Source organism: Argopecten irradians, chromosome 11 (assembly GCF_041381155.1).
Source record: "Argopecten irradians isolate NY chromosome 11, Ai_NY, whole genome shotgun sequence".
NCBI lineage: Eukaryota > Metazoa > Mollusca > Bivalvia > Pectinida > Pectinidae > Argopecten > Argopecten irradians.
The window spans coordinates 22128631-22154253 of record NC_091144.1 but is presented as its reverse complement, the minus strand read 5'-3'; the positions used below and the strand labels follow the sequence as shown (position 1 = coordinate 22154253).

General features: G+C 36.9%; 2 protein-coding genes across 2 annotated transcripts; both read right to left on the bottom strand.

Annotated features, from left to right (window-relative positions):
- Positions 1-1538: 1538 nt before the first annotated feature.
- LOC138335014 (uncharacterized) lies at positions 1539-9965 on the bottom strand. Its single transcript, XM_069283906.1, has one exon. The coding sequence runs from the start codon at positions 9559-9561 to the stop codon at positions 8059-8061; it is 1503 nt and encodes a 500-aa protein (XP_069140007.1). The 5' UTR covers positions 9562-9965; the 3' UTR covers positions 1539-8058.
- Positions 9966-12267: 2302 nt separating this feature from the next.
- On the bottom strand, positions 12268-25599 carry LOC138335013 (small ribosomal subunit protein mS26-like). The gene is made up of 4 exons (XM_069283905.1): positions 25318-25599; positions 14110-14253; positions 13590-13713; positions 12268-12613 (listed from the first exon to the last, which is right to left on the bottom strand). The coding sequence occupies exons 1-4, from the start codon at positions 25533-25535 to the stop codon at positions 12440-12442; spliced, it is 660 nt and encodes a 219-aa protein (XP_069140006.1). The 5' UTR covers positions 25536-25599; the 3' UTR covers positions 12268-12439.
- Positions 25600-25623: the final 24 nt, after the last annotated feature.

Sequence of the window (25623 nt, the reverse complement as noted above, 5' to 3'; positions counted from 1 at the left end):
TTTATACCACAATCATATTCGCTTTTATCCGATAGAAATACGGCAGAATACGGTTACGTGTATTTACCGAAATATAAAAATAAGGTGTAGTAATATTTTCATCTGCAAAAAGACTAATTAGTATTCAAAAGTCATCGTTTGATACAGAATCCATCGATTTCAAATACTTCTAATTGGGAATATCTATAAGGTTAAATAATACTCATTTAACATCTTATTGAGTTCCAATCTTCATAGTGTCTTCAAGAAAATAAAGTTCAATGTCGGACTACATGTATACATATAAAAGCATTCGCACGACACGGCATCGTCTATTTCCCGCCAGATAATCATCAAGCCATTACCATCAAGATCAAGTTCGTTTCATACACGTTAAATCTACGAAACTCATCAGTAAAATTCTTGTCCGTCAAGAGGTATTATTAATACTAAAAGTAAATTTAACATGTATAATAACGTCAACAGCAGTTTTGGACGTTAAGCGGGGATCACAACATAGAATGACGTCATTTTATTATTGATGACGTTAACAATGATGACGTGACACAGAGAAAGAAGTAGTTCGGTCAAAGTTCACCTTGTCAGCCAATCAGAATGCGTATTTATACCACGTGTGGTATAAACAAATTGTTTTAGTAATAGCTGCAGTGTTTATTCATTATCCTGAGATTTGAATAACACCGCCTAATGTGGAAGAAACAGGAATTACACTATGCCAATATACCAGTCTCTCAAAACACGCATCTCGCACTTCACACACACAAGACACCACATACACGGGGGCCCGTCCTTACGATGACCCTGGCTGTTGATAAGACCTAAATTTAATCAAACAAAATTGCTTATAAAAATATGTGGATTTTAATTTTTGCCTTTGAGAAGATATAAATGATCTTGACTATGGAGGGGGTCAGGTCCATTCAGACACCGTGGATTATGCAATCTTTTGAATGATGCATTCTATGAAAATATGACCCCGTCCTCGCATATCCACATGGCATCTCTCTCTCTCCCTTAATCTTACATAATCTTAATAAACGTTGTGATTGGTCAAGATTTCGCTGTATTGTTTGTTACGAAGAAAATATTATAATAGACAAATTCAGATTCATCTAATTTATGTATAAATTGGATGGTTATCATGACAAATTGAACCGTAATGATAGAACACTATATATATATATATATATATATATATATACTATCATAGGTGATTAGGGGTAAATCAAAATATTTCATATACATTAACTAAATTACTTTACACTTTATGTGACTTTGATGGTCCCCATTCCGATACGCCCGTTTGAGCCGGGGTTTACTGGCGTGAATACATAGATAGATCGATAAACATATCAGAAAAGTTACACCATAATATACCCGATTGTCCTTATCCAATTCGTGTCCTATTATTTGATTTCCTTCCAACTAGAACAGCTGAAAAAATAAAAGACGGTAGTTGGTAATAGTGCATTGTATATAAGATGGAAATTTCGAATGCTGGCGTGTTCGCTGACGATTGAAATCACACAAGAAAAATATGGAATTCACAATCTATTTTATTTACTATTATTGTCCTTTATCTGCCGCCACATCGTGAGTTCTCAGGCTTAGTTTACCTATAACTATCGTTGTAGGTAAGATCACATGTTCACCTCAACAATCGAATAACAGCGGTTTTATATTCCCTTTTGTATTTTTTGTTTTCAGTGATGTTAGTGCATTTTTCAGTTGTTACTCACGCGATACAGAGGAACTCAATTGATTTTTCCTTCTTTAATTTATCTCCTATACCTGTAAGCTCCCAATAGGACGTTAATTTCATCAAGCAAACAAACAAATCCATATTCTTTATCGTCATTGCGTAATGCCCTATCCAGTTAAGGACTAGGGAACTCGCACGTAGTAGCCATGTTGTCAAATTGAATGTCTGCGGTAGCGGTGTTAGAGGCATATAATAACATCAACACCACTGAGAAAAAAAACCATCAACAGTACTGAGGAAAAAACCACATCAACATTACAAGAGGCCCAGAGGGCCTGTATCTTTTGACTTGTAATACAAAGTAATGTTCTGAATACATTTTATTATTTTCTTTTCTGAAGGAATTTCAATATTTACTTCTAATTCCCGTATTGGGCCCCACTCTTTCTGCTCCAGGGGGTTAAAGCAAAAATTTATACAAATTCTGTTACTCTTCCTTCAAGGATGTTTGGTTTCTATCGAAGCAGAACTCTATGACTTGTAGCGACTTACAATCCATGTAGAAATCCATGACTAGTAACGATTTAAAGGACGAACCTCTATTTCCTCTATTGGACAACACCCCTCCTGCCCCTGGGGGGAAATAGCCAAAATCTATACAAACTCTATTCCCCTTCGCCCAAGACTGTTTCTGGCCAGATTTGGTTACAATCCCAAAATCTATACAAACTCTATTCCCCTTCGCCCAAGACTGTTTCTGGCCAGATTTGGTTACAATCCATGAAAAACTCTATGACTCGTGGTTATATAAATGATTTACATCTATTTCCCCTATTGGACAACGCCCCTCCTGCCCCTGGGGGGGTGTGTTCAGAGCCAAAATTTATACAAACTCTATTCCCCTTCGCCCAAGAATGTTTCTGGCCAAATTTGCTTACATTCTATGCAAAACTCTATGACTAGTAGTAATTTAAAGGATTTACATCAATTTCCCCTATTGCGCCCCGCCCCTCCTGCACCTGGGGGGATGGAGGTGTCAGAGCCCAAATTTATACATAACACTGTTCCTCTTCCTCCGAGGATGTTTCTAGCCAAATTTGATTACAATCTATGTATAACTCTAAGACAAGCAGTGATTTAAAGATTTAACTCTATTTCCCCTATTGGAACCCGTCCTCCTGCCCCCGGGGGTCAGAGCCAAAGTTTATACAAGCTCTGTTCCTCTTCTCCCAAGGATCCTTCTGGTCATGTTTGGTTACAATCCATGCAGAAATCTAGGACTAGTAGCGTTTTAAAGGATATGTTTATGGAAGGACAGACAGACGATGGACGGACGACGGACGCCACGGCATGGCATAAGCTCACTGGCCATACGTGCCAGGTGAGCTAAAAACACAACAAAACCATAAGAATGTAAGTACGAAATGAAAAAAAAAGATTTGGAAATAAGGAATTTCATCACTGTCCTCGGAAACACGCCAGCAACGTTTTTTTAACCCATTAAATACATATCGCAAGATATCACAGTATGTGCATTTACCGATATTTCCTTTATTTTAAACGGAAGTGCATTAGGCTCACGAGCTTCCGTAGACCAAAGGAACAATTAACGTTGATTAACTTGAACTGTATGATCAGATTTTACATTCATTCATTCATTTTATTCCGTAGGCCTTTCGACCTATAGGTGAAAATAACAACATGTATATATCAATTACAACGTACTAATCCATATAAGGAGAGTGATCAAAAAATATTGGAATATTACATAGATCATAAATAGTAATTATAAGATTCATACAGTAATAATAATATAATATGAATTCAATGAGTGACAGTTGACAGATTTCAAACTCAAATCTAATAAATGAAAGCTAATTAACAAGGACACTTATATATTACACTTGTTATATACTAAATATATATTAATAAGGCTTTCAATTCCTCCTTTTGCATGCAAGATATAGATATTTACCTAAATTGGATAATTCTCTTACATAATTAATACTTAGAAGCTGCATTAATTTGAAAACATATGGTCTTTTATAATAGTATTTTTTATATATATTTCAACCTTAAATCATTATAAAAAGGACACTTCAGAATAAAATGAAACTCATCTTCTACATCTCTTAGGTTACACTTATTATATATTCTATTTCTACGTCGAATGTTTTGGTGTCTACCAACCTCAATATTTAAGTTGTGACACGATAATCTAAATTTGCTTATTACATGTTTGTATTTAACCTCGTTTACGTAGATAAAATTACACAATGATTGTTTATCAAATGTTGGTATAATGAACTTTTTGGTGTGGCAGATATTTTTGCTAATATGTTTTGCTTAGTGCTATCAACCAGTCTCTGTTTTATTATTTGAAAAGCACCGTTGTCGGGAATGTAAGCGTCAACCATATAACCGAATCCTAATAATGCTAATTCATTCTTAATATTACCTATCCACTCGTCATTTTCGTTCACGCGATCATCGAAGCAAATTTTCACAATTAAGTTATCCGATTTTCTTAACTTTAACCCATATTTCTAACTACATATATAGGTAAACGACCTACGTGTTATTCACAATATACTAAATCGTTACTTATAGATTTTCTAACTTATAGAATTTTCTTACAAAAATTCAAGTGTTCCCTTTCTATATCCAGAGCTTTGTGTAGTCCCCAAATTTTGGCTGCATAGCATAAAATACTACATTATGTACTGATATGTGAATCAAAATCTGAACAATATGTTTCTACATTCAAACAATGATTTTTAAAGGAAGATGCTAATGCAAATTATGCCTTTTTACCTTGTTCTGCAAGATGTTTCTGTGCTGTTGTAAATTTGCCGTTGTAATTAAAAAGCATACCTAAGTACAATTTCTACATTCATGTTGTTATATTGCCATGATTCATTACTTCGTAAGTGACCACCGTTTCTAAAAACAATAATTTTCGTTTTTTCGACATTAACCTCGAGGTTCCAGCGTCTAGAATAATTTAATGATGAATTTAACATGCATCGCAAACCTTCTGGACTATTAGCAAATAGGACCGTGTCGTCAGCATACATTAATAGGAACAAAATAAGCATTTGTAGTTAAATATTAGGACAATTATCATTAATAAAACTCATTTCAAAATCATTAACATACATTGAGTAAATAGGTGACATCATGAAGTACACTGTCCGTAAGAATCTAAGGTCAAATAGGAATCAAGGGAGGCAACTAACAGACTTACGCGAATGTCATTAGATCGTGAAGATGACCCCACGCGTATAAATTTACCAAAATTAACCATCCACAAAAATGTCCTTGTTTACAGTAATGCATCTCAACAGTAACATACAAAATTTAAAAGGCATACATGTATGCATATTTACTGTGGCATACAAAGTTTAAAAGGCATACATGTATGCATATTTACTGTGACATACAAAGTTTAAAAGGCATACATGTATGCATATTTACTGTAAAATACAAAGTTTAAAAGGCATACATGTATGCATATTTACTGTAACATACAAAGTTTAAAAGGTATACATGTATGCATATTTACTGTAACATACAAAGTTTAAAAGGCATACATGTATGCATGTTTATATTAACAAAGGTATACATGTATGCATATTTACTGTAACATACAAAGTTTAAAAGGCATACATGTATGCATATTTACTGTAACATACAATGTTTATATTAACAATGATTAAAAGGCATATATGTATGCATATTTACTATAACACACAAAGTTTAAAAGGCATATATATATGCCTATTTATTGTAACATACAAAGTTTAAAAGGCATACATGTATGCATATTTATATTAAAAAGGTATACATGTATGCATATTTCCTGTAACATACAAATTTTAAAAGGCATACATGTATGTATATTTACTGTGGCATACAATGTTTAAATGACATACATGTATGCATATTTACTGTAACATACAATGTTTATATTAACAATGATTAAAAGGCATACATATATGCATATTTACTGTAACACACAAAGTTTAAAGGTATACATGTATGCATATTTACTGTAACATACAAAGTTTAAAAGGCATACATGTATGCATATTTACTGTAACACAATGTTTAAAAGGTATACATGTATGCATATTTACTGTAACATTCAAAATTTAAAAAGCATACATGTATGCATATTTACTGTAACACACAAAGTTTAAAAGTTATACATGTTACATGTATGCATATTAACTGTAACATACAAAGTTTAAAAAGCATACATGTATGCATATTTAGTTAGCATACAAAGTTTAGAAATTATACATGTATGCATATTTACTGTAACATACAAAGTTTAAAAGACATACATGTATGCATATTTACTGTAACATACAATGTTTATATTAACAATGATTAAAAGGCATACATGTATGCATATTTACTGTAACACGCAAAGTTTAAAAGGCATGCATGTATGCATATTTACTGTAACATACAAAGTTTTAAATGTATACATGAATGCCAATTTTCTGTAACAAACAAAGGTCAAAAGGCATACATGAATGCATGTTTATATTTAAGATAGGTTTCGCCCAATGAAATATGAAGTTTACGAAATTGAAATTTATCTAGTTCATAGATATAGTCTTCAGATCATTTTCGATGCATATAGCGAACAATATGGGTGGTCAGTTACCTAGCTTGACCAGGAAAATACTTCTCTAAAAATAGAGCGAAGTCAAGCTTTACATAGAACATGACGTATTTTTTTCCAAACGAGGCCGCATTAACAAACAGAAGCGTGCAACAAAATGTCAGATAGAAGTGACAGTCTTGCCACGGCATGTTTAGTTAAAACAACAACAACAAATCGAAGTGCGATGGATTGTTTATACCCTGCATGTCATATATTCTATAACACTTCAAGTAACTGACATACGCTCGCTAGCATAGTCCACCAAACAGATATGTAGTTAGTTTGCCGCTCTAATCTCACCACGTGCACGTGCAACACGACCCAACAGAATCCAGGCGAGTTCCGCTTGAGATGTGGCTTCTGTTTCTTCTATTGCTACATGCCATCTCTGAGTTTCATTCCCTAGAGATACCCTAAGATGCTACTGATTCCATTCCAAATTACTACTCTTTGATGCCGGATCTGATACATGTTTTTCTCGCACGCTTTCGTTCAGTCATTTTGTTTACTTTTAGTGCGTAACAATGCGCTTGCGCGAAACTTCGTCAAAACAATCCATCGCAGCTTCATTTGCATACAATCCTGTCAGCCTGACGATCGTAATAAATCAAGGATTTCCTTCAATTTTGTATTCAAGACACATTTGTCCAATCTCATACGCATTAAGAAATTAAATTGAGGTATCTTTAATGTTTTTTTTTTTTACCTTTTCTTCCGTTTATCGGTTTTCACGAAATAAATATTTATTTGGTTAGGCGAAACCTATCTTTAAAGAGATTAAAAGGCATACATGTATGCATATTTACTGTAACATACAAAGTATAAAAGGCATACATGTATGCATGTTTACATTAACAAAGTTTAAAAAGCACACATGTATGCATATTTACTGTAACATACAATTTTTATATTAACAAAGATTAAAAGGCATACATGTATGCATATTTACTGTTACATAAAAAGTATAAAATGCATACATGTATGCATATTTACTGTAACAGACAAAGATTAAAAGGCATACATATTTACTGTAACAGACAAAGGTTAACCCTTTAATATTCCGACCTTCCATAAATCTGAATCACTTTACCCTGGAAACTTCCGACCTTCCATAAATCTGAATCACTTTACCCTTTAAACTACAAATTTTCCATAAATCTGAATCACCTTACCCTGGAAACTTCCGACCTTCCATAAATCTGAATCACTTTACCCTGGAAACTTCCGACCTTCCATAAATCTAAATCACTTTACCCTGGAAACTTCCGACCTTCCATAAATCTGAATCACTTTACCCTGGAAACTTCCGACCTTCCATAAATCTGAATCACTTTACCCTGGAAACTTCCGACCTTCCATAAATCTGAATCACTTTAACCAGGAAACTTCCGACCTTCCATAAATCTGAATCACTTTACCCTGGAAACTTCCGACCTTCCATAAATCTGAATCACTTTACCTTAGAAACTTCCGACCTTCCATAAATCTGAATCACTTTACCCTGGAAACTTCCGACCTTCCATAAATCTGAATCACTTTACCTTGGAAACTTCCAACCTTCCATAAATCTGAATCACTTTACCCTTTAAACTTCCGACATTCTCTGAAGAGCCATTTCAAGGAATCTTAGATCATCTCTATACTGATAATTTAACTGTTTGTATCTTGTCACCATGATTTAAAAGTATTTGAGGAGTTGTACCTCCCACTTGCCTGGTGAAGGCTCAGATGTTGTCCATAATATTTGTCCCTCCTCAAGTCCTATCACTCCCTGCCCCTTTGTACTGCTCAGGGTTTTGATGTGATGTCCTAACCCACTAATCAGTTCTACAGAATGCTGTTTCATGTCGGCCACGACCAAGTTTCCATTGAGATCATAGGCTACTGACCCAGGCCCGAATGTATCTGCTCTCCTCTCTCCTCCGCTATAGTACGATTTTACTTTGAGCTTTTCATCATAGATGATAATCTTGCCTTTCCAGTTATCTTTGTCAGAGCCTTTCAATATTTCTGCACTCAGCACTGCTATGTTACCAGTAACTGGACATTGAGTAATTTCCCCTGCTGAGCTGATTCCTGACATCTGATGTGAGCTGGAATGAAGCATGTGCCCATTTTGTGTGTAGATGCTTACTTTGTTTTCAGAACCCAATACCACTAGCTCTGATTTGGTCACACAAATGCTGTATGGTGTCTCATCCGTCCTGAATTTGATGACTGGTATTTTAGATGATGAAGATACTTCACATACAGTTTTTGCTTCTTTGCAACAAAACCAAACATGCCCTGTTTTCCGTGATATGCTGATGTCGCGAATTTTGTCTTCATTTTTTATTTTCTTTTGTGTCTGCCATTTAAGATCTATAAGTTCAAGAATGTTACTTTCAAAATTACATACCCATGCTCGATTGCCCTTTGTGGGACGGATACTTGTGATGTGATGCCGGAATTTACATTGTGATTGTACAACTGGTTCACGCAGTAGTTTGATTTTGATAATCTTTACCTTGTGGTCTGTAGAAAGGGAGCCTATGGCTTTCTTCAATTGGTCAAACATGTCCTGACTTGGATGAAACTTTGGCCATTGTTGTTTGGGTAAGTCGGGGATCTTTGAGTCCAATTTTTGGATATCCAGCACAACATCATGTGCTTGAACAGTTGTGCCATTTTGAAGTGTTTGTTTACACTCATTCAGAAACCTCTCTAAAGAGGTTATCCTTTTCTGTAACTCCTTGATGTGGTCTTTCAGTAGATTTTGATTTCGAAGTTCCATCTTATCACAGGTTGCCTTGTTTTCTTGGATAAAGTCATCAATTTCTTGTTTACACTTTTGTCCATATTCTGTGACTTTTGCTCGAAGTCCACTGAAGTACTGACTATTTTCTTTCAACTCTTTCTGGGTTAACTGAATCTCCATTTTGAGTTGAGGCAGTGCGTTGTTTTCTGTTGTGTTAATGAAGTGCTGCAGCTTACTATTGTGCTGTGTTTTAACACTAGAGAGCTCCACAAGTTCGTGGGATTTATGTGTTGTGATGCTGCAGGTGGCACAGATCATCTCCTCATCACAGTCAACACATAGAAAGATGATATCCTTCTGTCGGTGATTAGGACACTTACTGTTTCCTTTGGTCCTAATGGGAAGTTGTTCTGCAAGCTGAGCAGACGGGCGACGAGTTGCCATGGTGATTACAGAAGAATACGGAACATTGAGTCACTTATGACGTGTAATCCATGATTCGTTGATTTAGAAGTCTGTCCTTTGATTTCAATCACAAGTACGGCAAACAGATCATCTCCCCAAGTGTAAATTATTGTTAGTAATCTATCTATGTAATTCCATCCTCTTGCAATATTTCTGAATTCTCCTTCTGTTTAATCTGGCTTGGTGATAATACTGAATTTCTCCTTCTATTCACTATGTCCTTACAACAGATATGATTTTTGTTGAAATAACTGTGTTGTACCTGTTGTAATACAGCTGTCGACAGGTACATGATATCCGGAATGTATAAGTTGTGTGTTATCTATAATGAACCAGGAAGTGGCTGAGGTACACTCAGTAGTGATTGTAGATGGCTGACTCACAGGGACCTGGCAGGAAAATTTTTAACTAAAAGTATACATAAATATTATAGTATCATATATATATATGTGTATACTGTTAGTTTTAAAAAATCGTGTCAGGTTCCTGTGGGCCGACTCATACACATTCTTACAGGTTGGATTATAAAAATTATAAAATGACCCAACAAATTTTACAGATTTCACAGTATTTATTCGAAACAACAACCTGATCTGACCTGTTTATATTTACAGTACCGTGACCTGATTTGTTTACCTGTTTTGACTGTGTTAACAGTGTTTGTATTTCTGTTTGTATTTACAGTACCGTGACCCGTTTGTATTAACTGTTTGTATTTACAGTACCGTGACCTGATTGTTAACCTGTTTGTATTTACAGTACCGTGACCTGACTTGTTTACCTGTTTGTATTTACAGTACCGTGACCTGTTTGTATTTACAGTACAATTTTTAGCCAAATTTAGCCACATACATCCTTGGGGGAAGGGGAACAGAACATGTATAAATTTTGGCTCTGACCCCCTGGGGGCAAGAGGGGTGGGGCCCAATATGGGAATTAGAGGTAAATATTAAAATTCCTTCAGAAAAGAAACAATGAACCTGTATTCAGATCATTACTTGGCATTACAAACCAGGTGAGCGATACAGGCCCTCTAGGCCTCTTGTTAGCGATATTTTTATTTTTCATTTGGTATAAAACCTGGAATTTATATATACTCTGAGCAAGTACATCAGATTTTTATGAAATTTTGTTATTTAATTGATATTATGGAGAATTTTAACGGATTTTAATTTATCTTTAATTTGAAATTTGTAGTTAAACTACTGGTATTTTATTTTTAAACTAATTATCTTTTGAACAACTGGACCCTGATCTTCACTAAAACACTTTTACTGTCTAGTCCATCAAGCAAGTTTCCTGGTTAGTTTCCCTCCTATAGCTACACTGTACCAAGAATTTTGAGTCTTCAAGCTATGAAAATCTTCTTTGATGAAGGATGGATCCAAAGAGATTTAAAAGAATAAAACAACAACTCAGCTAGATAAACCTCTGACAAAGTATCAAGTAGCAGTATCCTTAGACATTAGAAAAGTTCATGATAATTCATTTTTCATTTAAATTCCTTGAATTTGTTATAATAGATCTAGAACTGTCATTTTCATAAAAAATACTAGAGAGTTGTAAGAAGCATTAGTGGGACAAAAGAAGCGTTATTTTGACAATTTATGCATATACATTATTAGATGTAATTGGATTTCAGGAAAGAACTATAATAGTCTGCAAAAACTGACATTTGTCAATGATACAATTTCTGATAAATTGTCTACTTATTAATAAGACTTACAATTCTGCTTCAATATTTTCCCTATCATATGTATATGATATGCTTCAATACAATATGTAACAACTCCCCGTTCGGGTTCACCTCAGTATGATCTCTGGTCTAGAATTGGAACATCTTGTGACATACGTGTTTCACATATGTGGGTCAACAGGGGAATTTCCGGGAATCATGTTGCCATGATTCCAATGAAATAATCAGCAATTAAGTTTAGAACATCATACTGAGTGTAAACTTCGCACAGTCATATTAAAATCATTTAATCGATCTCTGTAGCGGCAAACACCACGTCATATCCGAAAGTTTACAAAAACAAGGCTTCTGTGAATTGCATCATGGGATGGCTAGTTGACAGAGAACACTCTACACAAGTCGATTTTAGGTTAATGATGCAAGCCTTGATAATAAAGTTATCCTTTACACATCAATATCATTAATATGCGATTCCAAAATAGAGATAAAATAAACTCATATGCATACTGAAAAAAGTGTTTTAACCCTCATGCTGAAATATGAGAGAGAGTAAGCGTGAATTTGTACGGACCGCCATGTTTGTTTAGCTAGGTTTACGTAATGGCAGAGTAAACAATGAACAGAAACATGACCAAATCCATTTTGCTAAAGAAATTTACATCATGTGAGTGTTATTTGTTACATATTTACAGTACAAGTTTACAGACAGTTTTCGTGATTCTAATCGATCGAAAAGCATTACCGTACTTCATTAGAGATCAATCGTATACACAGATGGTCACGTGAGTACATTGGCCCTATTTTTAGGTGCGACTTATTTACCTGTGCGGCTTATATGTGTATGAAAACTGAAAAAAAAAATCATAAAAAGGGTCTTTGCAGCTTATACACATGTGAGACTTTTTGTCCAGAAAATACTGTTGGCCTATAGCTAATAGCCATTTATACTCTGGAGGGATTCAATCACACCGAAGATTTCATATATAGGCAAGACACTGGTTGATTAACCTTTTCTTTGCTATCTTAATATTCCATTGTCTGGATAGTGAATTTTCCAGACTATCAGTGTCTAAATTAACACAGCTAGGTCCACTGTACAATCTTATCATGACACAAGCCTTTTATCAATTCAAAAAAACTTTTAATTATGAAATTTAAATATCAGGTAGGTGGTACGCTAGGTCCCATAGAATTTGAGTCTGTATCTTGTTCAGTTTCAGCTCCTAAAACATTGCCTTTAGGGTCGACAGCAAAGAGGTAGTTCTCAGTGGAGTCCAGCACACGATCAATCACCTCATCTGCATTACTCTCCGTAATAAAACTGTCAACCTGGTCCTGAAAAGAAAGTTTGACCAAATGTTATTGACCAACTTCTCAATAGCATTCTTCGATGAAGGACTACAAAGTTTGTTCAAATTAATGACCTTCATATAATTTATAAGGTCACAGGGTTCAAAGGGGCTTAAATCTTTAAATGACTTTTTGTCAATAGCTAAGCAGCCTAGAGATTTAATATTGGGTATGTATTGTAGCATACTGGCTGGAAAACCTACCAAGTTAGTTCAAATGAATAACCTTGACTATCATTCAAGGTCACAGGGGTAAATTAGGCTAAAATCAATGCCTTCTTATGGATAATAAGAGGCGTAGGTACCTGATGTCGGGCTTGTATAAGATACATTTACCAAGGCAAACATTCTTTGCAATAAGTCAAATGATTTTCAGATGAAAATAAATCATAAGAACCCCCCTCCCCACCCTCCCCGAAAAAAAGAAAGAAGAAAAAAAATGTGTGAAATAATAAAGTGGTTTACAGTAGTCAAAAACCAGTAAGTTCAGTATCAGAAGTTACCACCACAACAAAAGTGGCTCATTTTGTAGCAGGACCCATGATGAGGTAAACCCATTTTGAGGTAAACCCATGATGAAGCTTCATAAACAAGAGCTGCAAATGGATAAACCTGGACTCTGGGATGACTGGTCCAGTGGGTGAAAGATACTTGAGTGTAACTTTCTAAGGTAAGATTAATATTGTTGCTATCTACTAACATTTATATCTTTATGATTCACAATCTCTCTGTTTCAAATCTACAGTAATACAGGTACTACAGTAACATCAAAATATATCGTATCCAAATTTTAGCTTACAAATCATGTCATTGTTTGTATTATCAATTGTTATCTAATTTTGTTGGCTACTTTATAGTATACTTTATCGTTTATGTATTGTCTGCAAGGGTAACTAGTGAGCTAGATTTAAGCACACGATACAAACATCTTCAGTGAGAATATCAAAAGACTTAGTACTTACCAATTCATAAGCGACTCTCTCTGAGGCTTCTTGGTGTCGTCGTATTGCCCGTTGCTCCTGTACAGACTTGATTCTGTTGATCTCTGCTAGTCTTGCTGCAGCCTCTTCGGCTTGTCTTGCCTCCCTTTATAAAATTATATAAATAAAAATAATTTGTTAAGATCTATTTACATAACTATACCCCCCAATATCAGTCACAGTAAAAGATCATATTCTGGTATGAGTTGTTTGCACCTGAGCCCAGTTTCACAAACATTCCTTAACTTTAAGGAATGACTTAACTTAATTCCTCATAGAAAAGTATTACAGAATTTAAAAACTTCCTTATTATATCTAAAGAATGCTAGCGAAACTGGGTACAGAATACCTACCATTGATTAAATACCAGTATGTACATAACTACCCATATACTTTCCTTATGTGGGTTAAAATGTGCTCCGTATATACTGTAAACCAACTGGTTTTAGAGAGTTGGTGTGGTGAATGTGGTATTGACAGTAACACTAGTAGTAACCCTTACCTTTTCTTTGCTATATTAATATTCCATCGTTCATTCTGCTTTATCATCTTTGCCCATTCTTTCTCTTTCTCCAGTTTCCCTTCAGCAAGTCCTTTTGATTTCTTCTGTTGATTTATTTCACTCATAACTTTGTGCAAGTGGGACCTACAAAACAGGAAAATAAAATCCATACATGTAGCATATTATACAGTATATATAATCCCAGTGAATTAATTTGAAAGGAAAACTATTTTTGTGTCAGAATAACAGCAAGTTCCACATCAAATTGACAATTCATTGAGTATTAAATTTGCACTGTGAAACCTGAGTGTTACTTGATTTGCCCTCTACTCTAGAAAATATCTGGCAGTACTAGTGTTTCAGAATGGTTTCAAAATCTTTGTAAAGACATGTGTGAAGAGTACTGGAAAAATGGCCTAAATTTAGCCCCAATCTGAATCACTGATCTGGACTTCCCAATACTTGATTTTTGACTTTTCGGCTTCAGGAAGCTTGTCTGTATATATGAGCTAGATAATTAGAAGTGCAAACTGAGTTTCTATGGTATCTCAATAATATGCCTGAAGAAAGATCATCAGACAACCCTATGGGTTTGTACCTGATATGTATGATTGCAGTTGTAACACTAATGTACTGTATGTATACTGTACATGTATACATAGTCAGTCAATTCATTAGCACAGACAATATTATAAAGTCTCCCATTCGATTTCGGGTGGGAGGGGTACATTAGTCCCCTGCAGCTGCATTATCATGTCCTTGTTTCAGTCCTATAGTAATACTAGCTATTACAACATACCATATGCAGACATACACTGAAACACCTGAAAACAAGAGGCCCATGGGCCTCAACGGTCATCTGACTCATTGAACAAAACAACAAAGTCACAGTATAAAGTATTGGTTAACGATTAATATAAACAATACAAGGAACTCCTTAGTTGAATATGTAAGTTTCTGAAATAGGTAAATGTCATTCGTTGAACAAACTTGGTAGCCCTTCATCCATATATGGTTGTAACCCATTTACGGATTTTAAAGCCAAATTTCAGCAAAGCTTCCATTTTGGACATCCGCCAAACTATCCCCATGGGTCTTAGCTCGGTCCTTTATAAAATATGATTGTCCTCACCTAAAGTTCCCCTTCAGAATCAATTAAAACCCCTATAGACCAATTTTCCTTGAGATTGGAGACTGAAACCTGAAAAAAGGAAGTGGGCCAGCGGCCATCTTGGAAAACCAAAGTCTTAATGAAAATGTTTGCATGTTGTTCGGCATTAATTTAAACCCCTATAGACCAATTTTCATTGAGATTGGAGACCGAAATCTGAAAACAGGAAGTGGGCCAGCTAACATTAAGAAAATTTGCCCTTTTGGGGCCCCACCCCTCAGCCCCTAGGGGTCGGACCAGACTCATATATATAAAATACGATTGTCCTTCCCCAATGATGTTTCACACCAAATATGGATGAAATCCATCCAAGGATGAAGGACAAGTAGGATTTTAAAGCTTAAATTAAGAATATTTCCCCTTTTTAGGCCCCGTCCCTCTGCCCCTAGGGGTCGGACCAGGCTCATTTATATAAAACATGAATGTCCTTCCCCAATGATGTTTCACACCAAATATGGATGAAATCCATCCAAGGATGAAAGAGGAGTAGGATTTTAAAGCTTAAATTAAGAAAATTTGCCCTTTTGGGGCCCCACCCCTCAGCCCCTAGGGGTTGGACAAGGCTCATTTATATAAAATATGATTGTCCATCCCCAATGATGTTTCACACCAAATATGGATGAAATCCATCCAAGGATGAAGGAGGAGTAGGATTTTAAAGCTAAAATTAAGAAAATTTGCCCTTTCGGGGCCCCACCCCTCAGCCCCTAGGGGTCGGACCAGGCTCATTTATATAAAATATGATTGTCCTTCCCCAATGATATTTTACACCAAATATAGATGAAATTCATTCAAGGATGAAGGAGAAGTAGGATTTTAAAGCTTAAATAAAGAAAATTTCCTCTTTTGGAGCCCCGCCCCTCAGCCCCTAGGGGTCGGACCAGGCTCATTTATATAAAATATGATTGTCCATCCCCAATGATGTTTTACACCAAATATGGATGAAATCCATCCAAGGATGAAAGAGGAGTAGGATTTTAAAGCTTAAATTAAGAAAATTTGCCCTTTTGGGGCCCCACCCCTCAGCCCCTAGGGGTCGGACAAGGCTCATTTATATAAAATATGATTGTCCATCCCCAATGATGTTTCACACCAAATATGGATGAAATCCATCCAAGGATGAAGGAGGAAGTAGGATTTTAAAGCTTAAATTAAGAATATTTCCCCTTTTTGGGCCCCGTCCCTTTGCCCCTAGGGGTCGGACCAGGCTCATTTATATAAAACATGAATGTCCTTCCCCAATGATGTTTCACACCAAATATGGATGAAATCCATCCAAGGATGAAAGAGGAGTAGGATTTTAAAGCTTAAATTAAGAAAATTTGCCCTTTTGGGGCCCCACCCCTCAGCCCCTAGGGGTCGGACAAGGCTCATTTTTATAAAATATGATTGTCCATCCCCAATGATGTTTTACACCAAATATGGATGAAATCCATCCAAGGATGAAGGAGGAGTAGGATTTTAAAGCTAAAATTAAGAAAATTTGCCCTTTGGGGCCCCACCCCTCAGCCCCTAGGGGTCGGACAAGGCTCATTTATATAAAATATGATTGTCCATCCCCAATGATGTTTCACACCAAATATGGATGAAATCCATCCAAGGATGAAGGACAAGTAGGATTTTAAAGCTTAAATTAAGAATATTTCCCCTTTTTAGGCCCCGTCCCTTGCCCCTAGGGGTCGGACCAGGCTCATTTTTAAAAACATGAATGTCCTTCCCCAATGATGTTTCACACCAAATATGGATGAAATCCATCCAAGGATGAAAGAGGAGTAGGATTTTAAAGCTTAAATTAAGAAAATTTGCCCTTTTGGGGCCCCACCCCTCAGCCCCTAGGGGTTGGACAAGGCTCATTTATATAAAATATGATTGTCCATCCCCAATGATGTTTCACACCAAATATATGGATGAAATCCATCCAAGGATGAAGGAGGAGTAGGATTTTAAAGCTAAAATTAAGAAAATTTGCCCTTTCGGGGCCCCACCCCTCAGCCCCTAGGGGTCGGACCAGGCTCATTTATATAAAATATGATTGTCCTTCCCCAATGATATTTTACACCAAATATAGATGAAATTCATTCAAGGATGAAGGAGAAGTAGGATTTTAAAGCTTAAATAAAGAAAATTTCCTCTTTTGGAGCCCCGCCCCTCAGCCCCTAGGGGTCGGACCAGGCTCATTTTTATAAAATATGAATGTCCATCCCCAACGATGTTTTACACCAAATATGGATGAAATCCATCCAAGGATGAAGGAGGAGTAGGATTTTAAAGCTTAAATTAAGAAAATTTGCCCTTTTGGGGCCCCACCCCTCAGCCCCTAGGGGTCGGACAAGGCTCATTTATATAAAATATGATTGTCCATCCCCAATGATGTTTCACACCAAATATGGATGAAATCCATCCAAGGATGAAGGAGGAGTAGGATTTTAAAGCTAAAATTATGAAAATTTGCCCTTTTGGGGCCCCACCCCTCAGCCCCCAGGGGTCGGACCAGGCTCATTTATATAAAATATGATTGTCCTTCCCCAACGATGTTTCACACCAAATATGGATGAAATCCATTCAAGGATGAAGGAGGAGTAGGATTTTAAAGCTTAAATAAAGAAAATTTCCTCTTTTGGAGCCCCGCCCCTCTGCCCCTAGGGGTCGGACCAGGCTCATTTATATAAAATATGATTGTCCATCCCCAACGATGTTTTACACCAAATATAGATGAAATCCATTCAAGGATGAAGGAGGAGTAGGATTTTAAAGCTAAAATTAAGAAAATTTGCCCTTTTTTGGGCCCCATCCCTCAGCCCCTAGGGGTCGGACCAGGCTCATTTATATAAAATATGAATGTCCTTCCCCAACGATGTTTTACACCAAATATGGATGAAATCCATCCAAGGATGAAAGAGGAGTAGGATTTTAAAGCTTAAATTAAGAAAATTTGCCCTTTTGGGGCCCCACCCCTCAGCCCCTAGGGGTCGGACCAGGCTCATTTATATAAAATATGATTGTCCATCCCCAATGATGTTTCACACCAAATATGGATGAAATCCATCCAAGGATGAAGGAGGAGTAGGATTTTAAAGCTAAAATTAAGAAAATTTGCCCTTTTGGGGCCCCACCCCTCAGCCCCAAGGGGTCGGACCAGGCTCATTTATATAAAATATGATTGTCCTTCCCCAATGATGATTCACACCAAATATGGATGTAATCCGCTTTAGGGTTAAGGAGGAGTAGGCTTTTGTATAAATAGTCTTACGCACGACGCACGGCGCACGGCGCACGACGACGGACGAAACACGATGACAATAGGTCATCCTGACCTTCGGTCAGATGACCTAAAAAACCATATTGACATCATTAAACCACAGCTTCAGGCCTAGGGCAGGTCACTCCTGCAGTGTTCAATCTACAATTGTTTTTCGTGGGTCCTTTTCGATGGTTTTTGTGAAAACAATGGGTCCCACAGTGTTATAGATACCCATTCCAAGGAAATTTCATGGGTCCTTTTAAAATTCTGTGAGTCCAGGACTCGGGATGCGCATGTAGATTTATCACTGCTCCTGTGAAACTCAGCTAATACCAACACTTAACGACTTCACCAAAGAATATGACCTAGGAAACGAAGTAGACATCCCCATTTTAGACTTCGACACCGTGCCACCCAAAACATTGGGCAAACTACATCAATATGGATTAAATGGATAATAACCTTCCTCAGAAATCGTTCAATAAGGACAATCGTCGAGTGAATGAAACCAGAAGAAGTGAATGTGGACTCCGGAGTTCCCCAGGGCACTGTGCTAGGACCACTCATGTTCCTCTGCCACATCAACGACCTACCTGACAACTTAACATTCAAAGTTATTTGCCGATGACTGTCTCTTCTACAAAACCATCAAATCTTACTCAGACCACACTAACTTACAAAAAGACCTGAATAACCTAAAGGAATGAGAAAATAAATGGGGAATGTGTTTCAATGCCAAAAAAATGCTACATGATGAGCATACCCCAAAACAAGAGGCCCATGGGCCTTAACGGTCATCTGACTCATGGCACAAAACAACAAAGTCACAGTATAAAGTATTGGTTAACGATTAATATAAACAATACAAGGAACTCCTTAGTTGAATATGTAAGTTTCTGAAATAGGTAATTGTCAATTGTTGAACAAACTTAGCTCTTCATCCATATATGGTTGTAACACATTCAAGGATTAATATATGGAGGAGTCAGATTTTAAAGCCAAATATCAACAAAGCTCCCATTTTGGACCTCCGCCGTACTATCCCCATGGGTCTTAGCTCCGCGGTCCTTTCTAAAATATGATTGTCCTTACCTAAAGTTCTTCCTTCCGAATCAAATAAAACCCCTATAGACCAATTTTCATTGAGATTGGAGACTGAAACATTAAAACAGGAAGTGGGCCAGGGGCCATCTTGGAATACCAAAATCTTTACGAAAATGTTTGCATGTTGTTCGGTATCAATTAAAACCCCTATAGACCATTTTCATTGAGATCGGAGACTGAAACCTGAAAAAAGGAAGTGGGCCAGCAGCCATCTTGGAATACCAAAATCTTTACGAAAATGTTTACATATTGTTCGGCATCAATTAAAACCCCTATAGACCAATTTTCATTGAGATCGGAGACCGAAACCTAAAACAGGAAGTGGGCCAGCTAAAATTAAGAAAATTTGCCCTTTTGGGGTTTCACCCCTCAGCCCCTAGGGATCGGACCAGACTCATTTATATAAAATATGATTGTCCATCCCCAATGATGTTTCACATTAAATATGGATGAAATTCATCCAAGGATGAAGGAGAAGTAGGATTTTAAAGCTAAAATTAAGAAAATTACTCCATTTGGGGCCCCACCCCTCAGCCCCTAGGGGTCGGACCAGGCTCATTTATAAAAAATATGATTGTCCTTCCCCAATGATGTTTTATAGCAAATATAGATGAAATCCATCCAAGGATAAGGAGTAGTATTTTAAAGCTAAAAATAACCTTTTTGGGGCCCCACCCCTCAGCCCCTAGGGGACGGACCAAACTCATTTATATAAAATATGACTGTCCTTCCCTAATGATGTTTCACACCAAATATGGATGATATCCATCCAAAGATGAAGGAGGAGTAGGATTTAAAATTTCCCCTTTTGGGGCCCCGCCCCTCTGCCCCTAGGGGTCGGACCAGGCTCATTTATATAAAATATGATTGCCCTTTCCCAACAACGTTTCACACCAAATATGGATAAAATCCATCCAAGGATTAAGGAGAAGTAGGATTTTAAAGCTAAAATTAAGAAAATTTGCCCTTTTGGGGCCCCACCTCTCAGCCCCTAGGGGTCGGACCAGGCTCATCAATATAAAATATGATTGTCCTCCCCCAATGATGTTTCACACCAAATATGAATGAAATCAACCCAAGGATGAAGGAGGAGTAGGATTTTAAAGCTTAAAATAAGAAAATTTGCCCTTTTGGGGCCCCGCCCCTCAGCCCCTAGGGGTCGGACCAAGCTCATTTATATAAAATATGATTGTCCTTCCCCAATGATATTTCACACCAAATATGGATGAAATTCATCCAAGGATAAAGGAGGAGTGGGATTTTAAAGCTAAAATTAAGAAAATTTGCCCTTTTGGGGCCCCACCCCTCAGCCCCTAGGGGTCGGACCAAACTCATTTATATAAAATATGACTGTCCTTCCCTAATGATGTTTCACACCAAATATGGATGAAATCAACCCAAGGATGAAGGAGGAGTAGGATTTTAAAGCTAAAATTAAGACAATTTGCCCATTTGGGGCCCCACCCCTCAGCCCCTAGGGGTCGGACCAGACTCATTTATATAAAATATGACTGTCCTTCCCTAATGATGTTTCACACCAAATATGGATGAAATCAACCCAAGGATGAAGGAGGAGTAGGATTTTAAAGCTTAAAATAAGAAAATTTGCCCTTTTGGGGCCCCACCCCTCAGCCCCTAGAGGTCGGACCAAGTTCATTTATATAAAATATGATTGTCCTTCCCCAATGATGTTTCACACCAAATATGGATGTAATCCGCCCAAGAGTTAAGGAGGAGTAGGCTTTTGTATAAATAGTCTTACGCACGGCGGACGGCGGACGGCGCACGGCGCACGGCGCACGGCGGACGGCGCACGACGACGGACGAAACACGATGACAATAGGTCATCCTGACCTTTGGTCAGATGACCTAAAAACCCATCAAAATTCTACACCCTCAAGAACCATATTCTAGAAGAGGTACAAGACAACCCATACCTCGGACCCATACTGATTTAAAATGGACCACTCATATAAACAAAGTAGTCAAGAAATCCCACTCTACCCTAACTTTGCTCTACAGAAACCTAAAACACTGCACAGAGACATGCAGGAAAACAGGATATATTTCCATGCTTAGATCTATAATGGAACATTCAGCCATCATTTGGGATCCCTTCAATGAAATGGATATTGATAGACTTGAGAGTATCCAAAATCGGGCAATTTGTTTCGTCAAACAAGACCTCAATACCAGAGAGACCGGTTGTATCAGAAAAATGGCCCATGATCTAGAACTACCATCACCAGAGAGCAGAAGGAAGTGTTTCCGATTAGTACTACTATACAAGGTGGTTGTCGGGTCAGTTCAGGTACTGCCGTCTAAAGACTTCATAACTAAACATAAAAATAAACGGCAAATTAGATCTAAGAAGTTTACTGACGGTGTAACCACCAATCCCATTGCCAGTCTAGTAAAAACCAACTGTAAGTGGTTAAAAGTGTCACAAGCCAACACTGAACAGTATAGAAACTCATCTTTGTGAAAACATGTGTTGACTGGAACCATCTGGATGAGAATACCACCAGTGCTAAATCTGTCAAGGCATTTAAGTCAGCTATAGACAACTTGATCCAATAACAACAGGCAGTACCAACCCCGTCGTTAATTATACCAGAATTCGGTTCTTATGACGTACACAGATACAGATAGCTATTAAGTATGTACTGGAATTTCATACTTGGTGTTTAAATTGGATCCACCTAGGCAAGATGGTGTCACATAACAAAACAAAATCGCTGTGACCTACTAGTAATACATTGACATATATGCACATTGAAGAAAAAACTTATCAAGACTCTATAGGTTGTATCATGAGGAACAGGAACTATTTATCTTTTTGGAGTATGACCATGGATCCACCTTGGTCTGGGATGAGACAGTCTACCAAAACATAGTCACTGGTGACTTTTGACTTTTACACTGAAACTTCTTCTTTCAGTATGTGGGTTCACCCAACGAATTCAGTGTGTCTTATTTCAAACCAGGTCATGTGACCTGTATTTTGACCTTTAATCTATTTGAGAAAAAGCTTGCTATTAGCTTTCTTTCATTACTATGAGGAATTCAACAGCAAATTCAAACTTTATATGGATCTGAAATGCATCTCCCGTCAAAATCAATCAACAAAATCATTTTGGTGTACCTGTAGACTTGAACGCTGCAGGATGTCAACTCCATCGGCATATAGCTAATAGGCTCCACAATCAATTTACTAATGAAGGACTTGGATTTGATTTTCCTTTCATAACAAGAGGACAACTTTCACGACATTGTATTATCTCAAGCATGCTAAGATACTAAAAAGGAAAAAAAGATTTTTGACGAAATTCAACATTTGTCTCGTACGCAATTTGTTGCTAAATACTGCGAGCCAGTTTCTTCAATTTCACAGCCTGTACAGTTACATGTAGATGGATTAGTGTCATTTGCCCATAATATATAATTACCAGAGACTGAACTCCCTAATTTAGATAACAAACGTTTCGGAGAAGCTATATCTATGCAAGAAATGAACGATTTAATCAGATAAACTACATGTATGTTTTCGCGTTATTTGAACTTTTTTCTTCTTCGTTTTCGCGGATGGAGTACATCTGACAAGGAAGAAAACTCTGAAGTATGCCAGACAGGTTCGACTAGCACTTTTTTGTAAACAATTCCATTAGTCTGTCACCTGTAAAAACGGACCTTTTCAGAGCCACCACAAATTGCCCTTTTCAGGGCAAACTGTTCCTTTCACAGCCACATTTTTCTCAAAAAGAACCATATGGCTCTCGAAAATATACGCAAATATTTCATACAGGAATTTACAATAAATACGAAAAAAAAATAAACATACAATTGTGTATTTCTAAAGATTACATAGGTGAAGTATTGTAAACACCATATGTTTACACAGCAATAAATACAATCGTGAACTGTAATCACACTGATAATATACACACGTGTGTTCTTCATTATTAGGCCTATACGATGTATGCTGTATGTAAGCCATCTATCTGCTGAATCTTCACCAATCGTCATTACACTTGACATGATTTACTTTCCTTAGATATAGCCTAGGTTACATATATTTTATTGGCGGAGACATTACTGCGTAATTTCAGAAAATAGTTTGTATTGTCGGTCTTATCTAGATCTGTACATGTAAGCTTGCAAATGGCTTACACACATGTATACACTCTGCGTCTCTTCATATTTTTACTCCAATCTTCATGAAATTTTGTACAGAGATGAATTATGGTATGAAAAACAACATATCTTATGTGGTCCTAAGTTAGGTTTTTGAAATATTTTTAATGCTATGATTTATTGTCAGTAATACTGGACATCCACTGTCACGATATAAACCTGACCAGCCACCGATCTCGTAGCACTCAAACAGCTATAATGTCTTCATATTTACCCCAAACTTAATGAAATTTTGTACATAGATGAATTATAGTATGACAAATAACATATCTTCTGTTGTTTTAGGTTTTTCAAATATTTTCGATGTTACGATGTGTTGACCGTCACGGACACCTCTGTCACTTGATCTATTATATTGTTGGCCAGCGGCCAATTTCAGAATATTCAAATCGCTCTAATTACTTCATTTCTGCACCATTCTTCATAAAACTTGGTAGAAATAATTTTTTTAATGCACTAAAAAATATATCATGTGTTGTCACTAAATTTTCCTCGTATTAAACGTGTTGTCGTTTGTTGTCGTTATAAAGGGAGTTATATGTCTGGTGCTGACTGTATGTCAGTGGTTTTTCTTCATTAACTCCACCACTTAAATTTAGTTAAGACGTTTGACTTAACAGAGAAAGTTAAACTTGCAAATAGAACCAGTGTTTTTCCTGGGTATTTTGGGAAATTGCGACCTGGTGAAAATTGGGAATTTTTTTGCGATAAAAGTAGGAAATGAAAAATTTAAACGGTGTTTATGGAAATTTTGGAAAAGGTAGAAATAGAAAATTATGCTTCTCTAAGAATCAAGTGTAAGAATAGATAATAAAATACGACATTCAGACTTGGGATTTCCGTAATTTTTTAGTTTCGTCGCACAAAATAGGCGTCAACTCACTGATTTGGGAAATTTAGACACAGATTTGGCAAAAAATAGCAAGAGATACAATTGGGAATGGGGCCTTATTTCGGCCCCAAATATATAGGCAGGTAACACTGAGAATATATATCTGTATCTGTATGGATTATGCCACTATATCCCAGAACTGGTAATCTTGCAGCGGGTGAGAGAGAGCGCAGGCGATGGTTTAGTTGCGCGTTTCGAGTGCTGATCTGAATGCCTCGATACTGCTACAATGGACTTCACTATTTTCCAGGTGGTTCCAATCTAGTATATAGTTCTGGTGAAGAATGAGTTCTTGTACTGGTCAGTCTTTAGTGATTGAACTTTGAAGCTTCTGTCGTTGTTATATACTGATCTATGAACGATGTTGGTTGAATTAAAGTCACTTAGTTTCTTAGTAGTAATTAGTCTTCCTTGTTTCTTTGGTGTAAGGTAATCTGATGGAGTAAGAGCTGGCACTAACCACCTCCACGACCCTGTATAGATATATAGAAAGACTGACTTTCAGCCTCTATTTCTATATCAATAATCATGATATAGGATATTCACAAACAAACTAATGGGTTGGATATATAATGTTCTTCTGTACTTTTGTGAAAATGATCATACCTGAGAGCTCTCATTTCAGTGCTGTAATGATGTGTGTGTGTTTTCATCAGTGTCTCTTCAGTCGGATCTATTGGAGTTGGTTGCCTCACGACAAATATTTTGCTACGAGCTTTGGGGAGGTGTCTTGGTTTCCGCCATCTGACAAAAGTTAATGCCGGAAAACACACCAAACGAGATGCAGTTTCGTGTAACGAGAGAGTTTTAGATATTAGCGACATGACTTTCTCAGAGCTTTCTCGCGATGCACTAAAGTTTCAAGCGCGTGTCATACCATGATTTTTAGTAACGACTAATGTCAGAATCCTG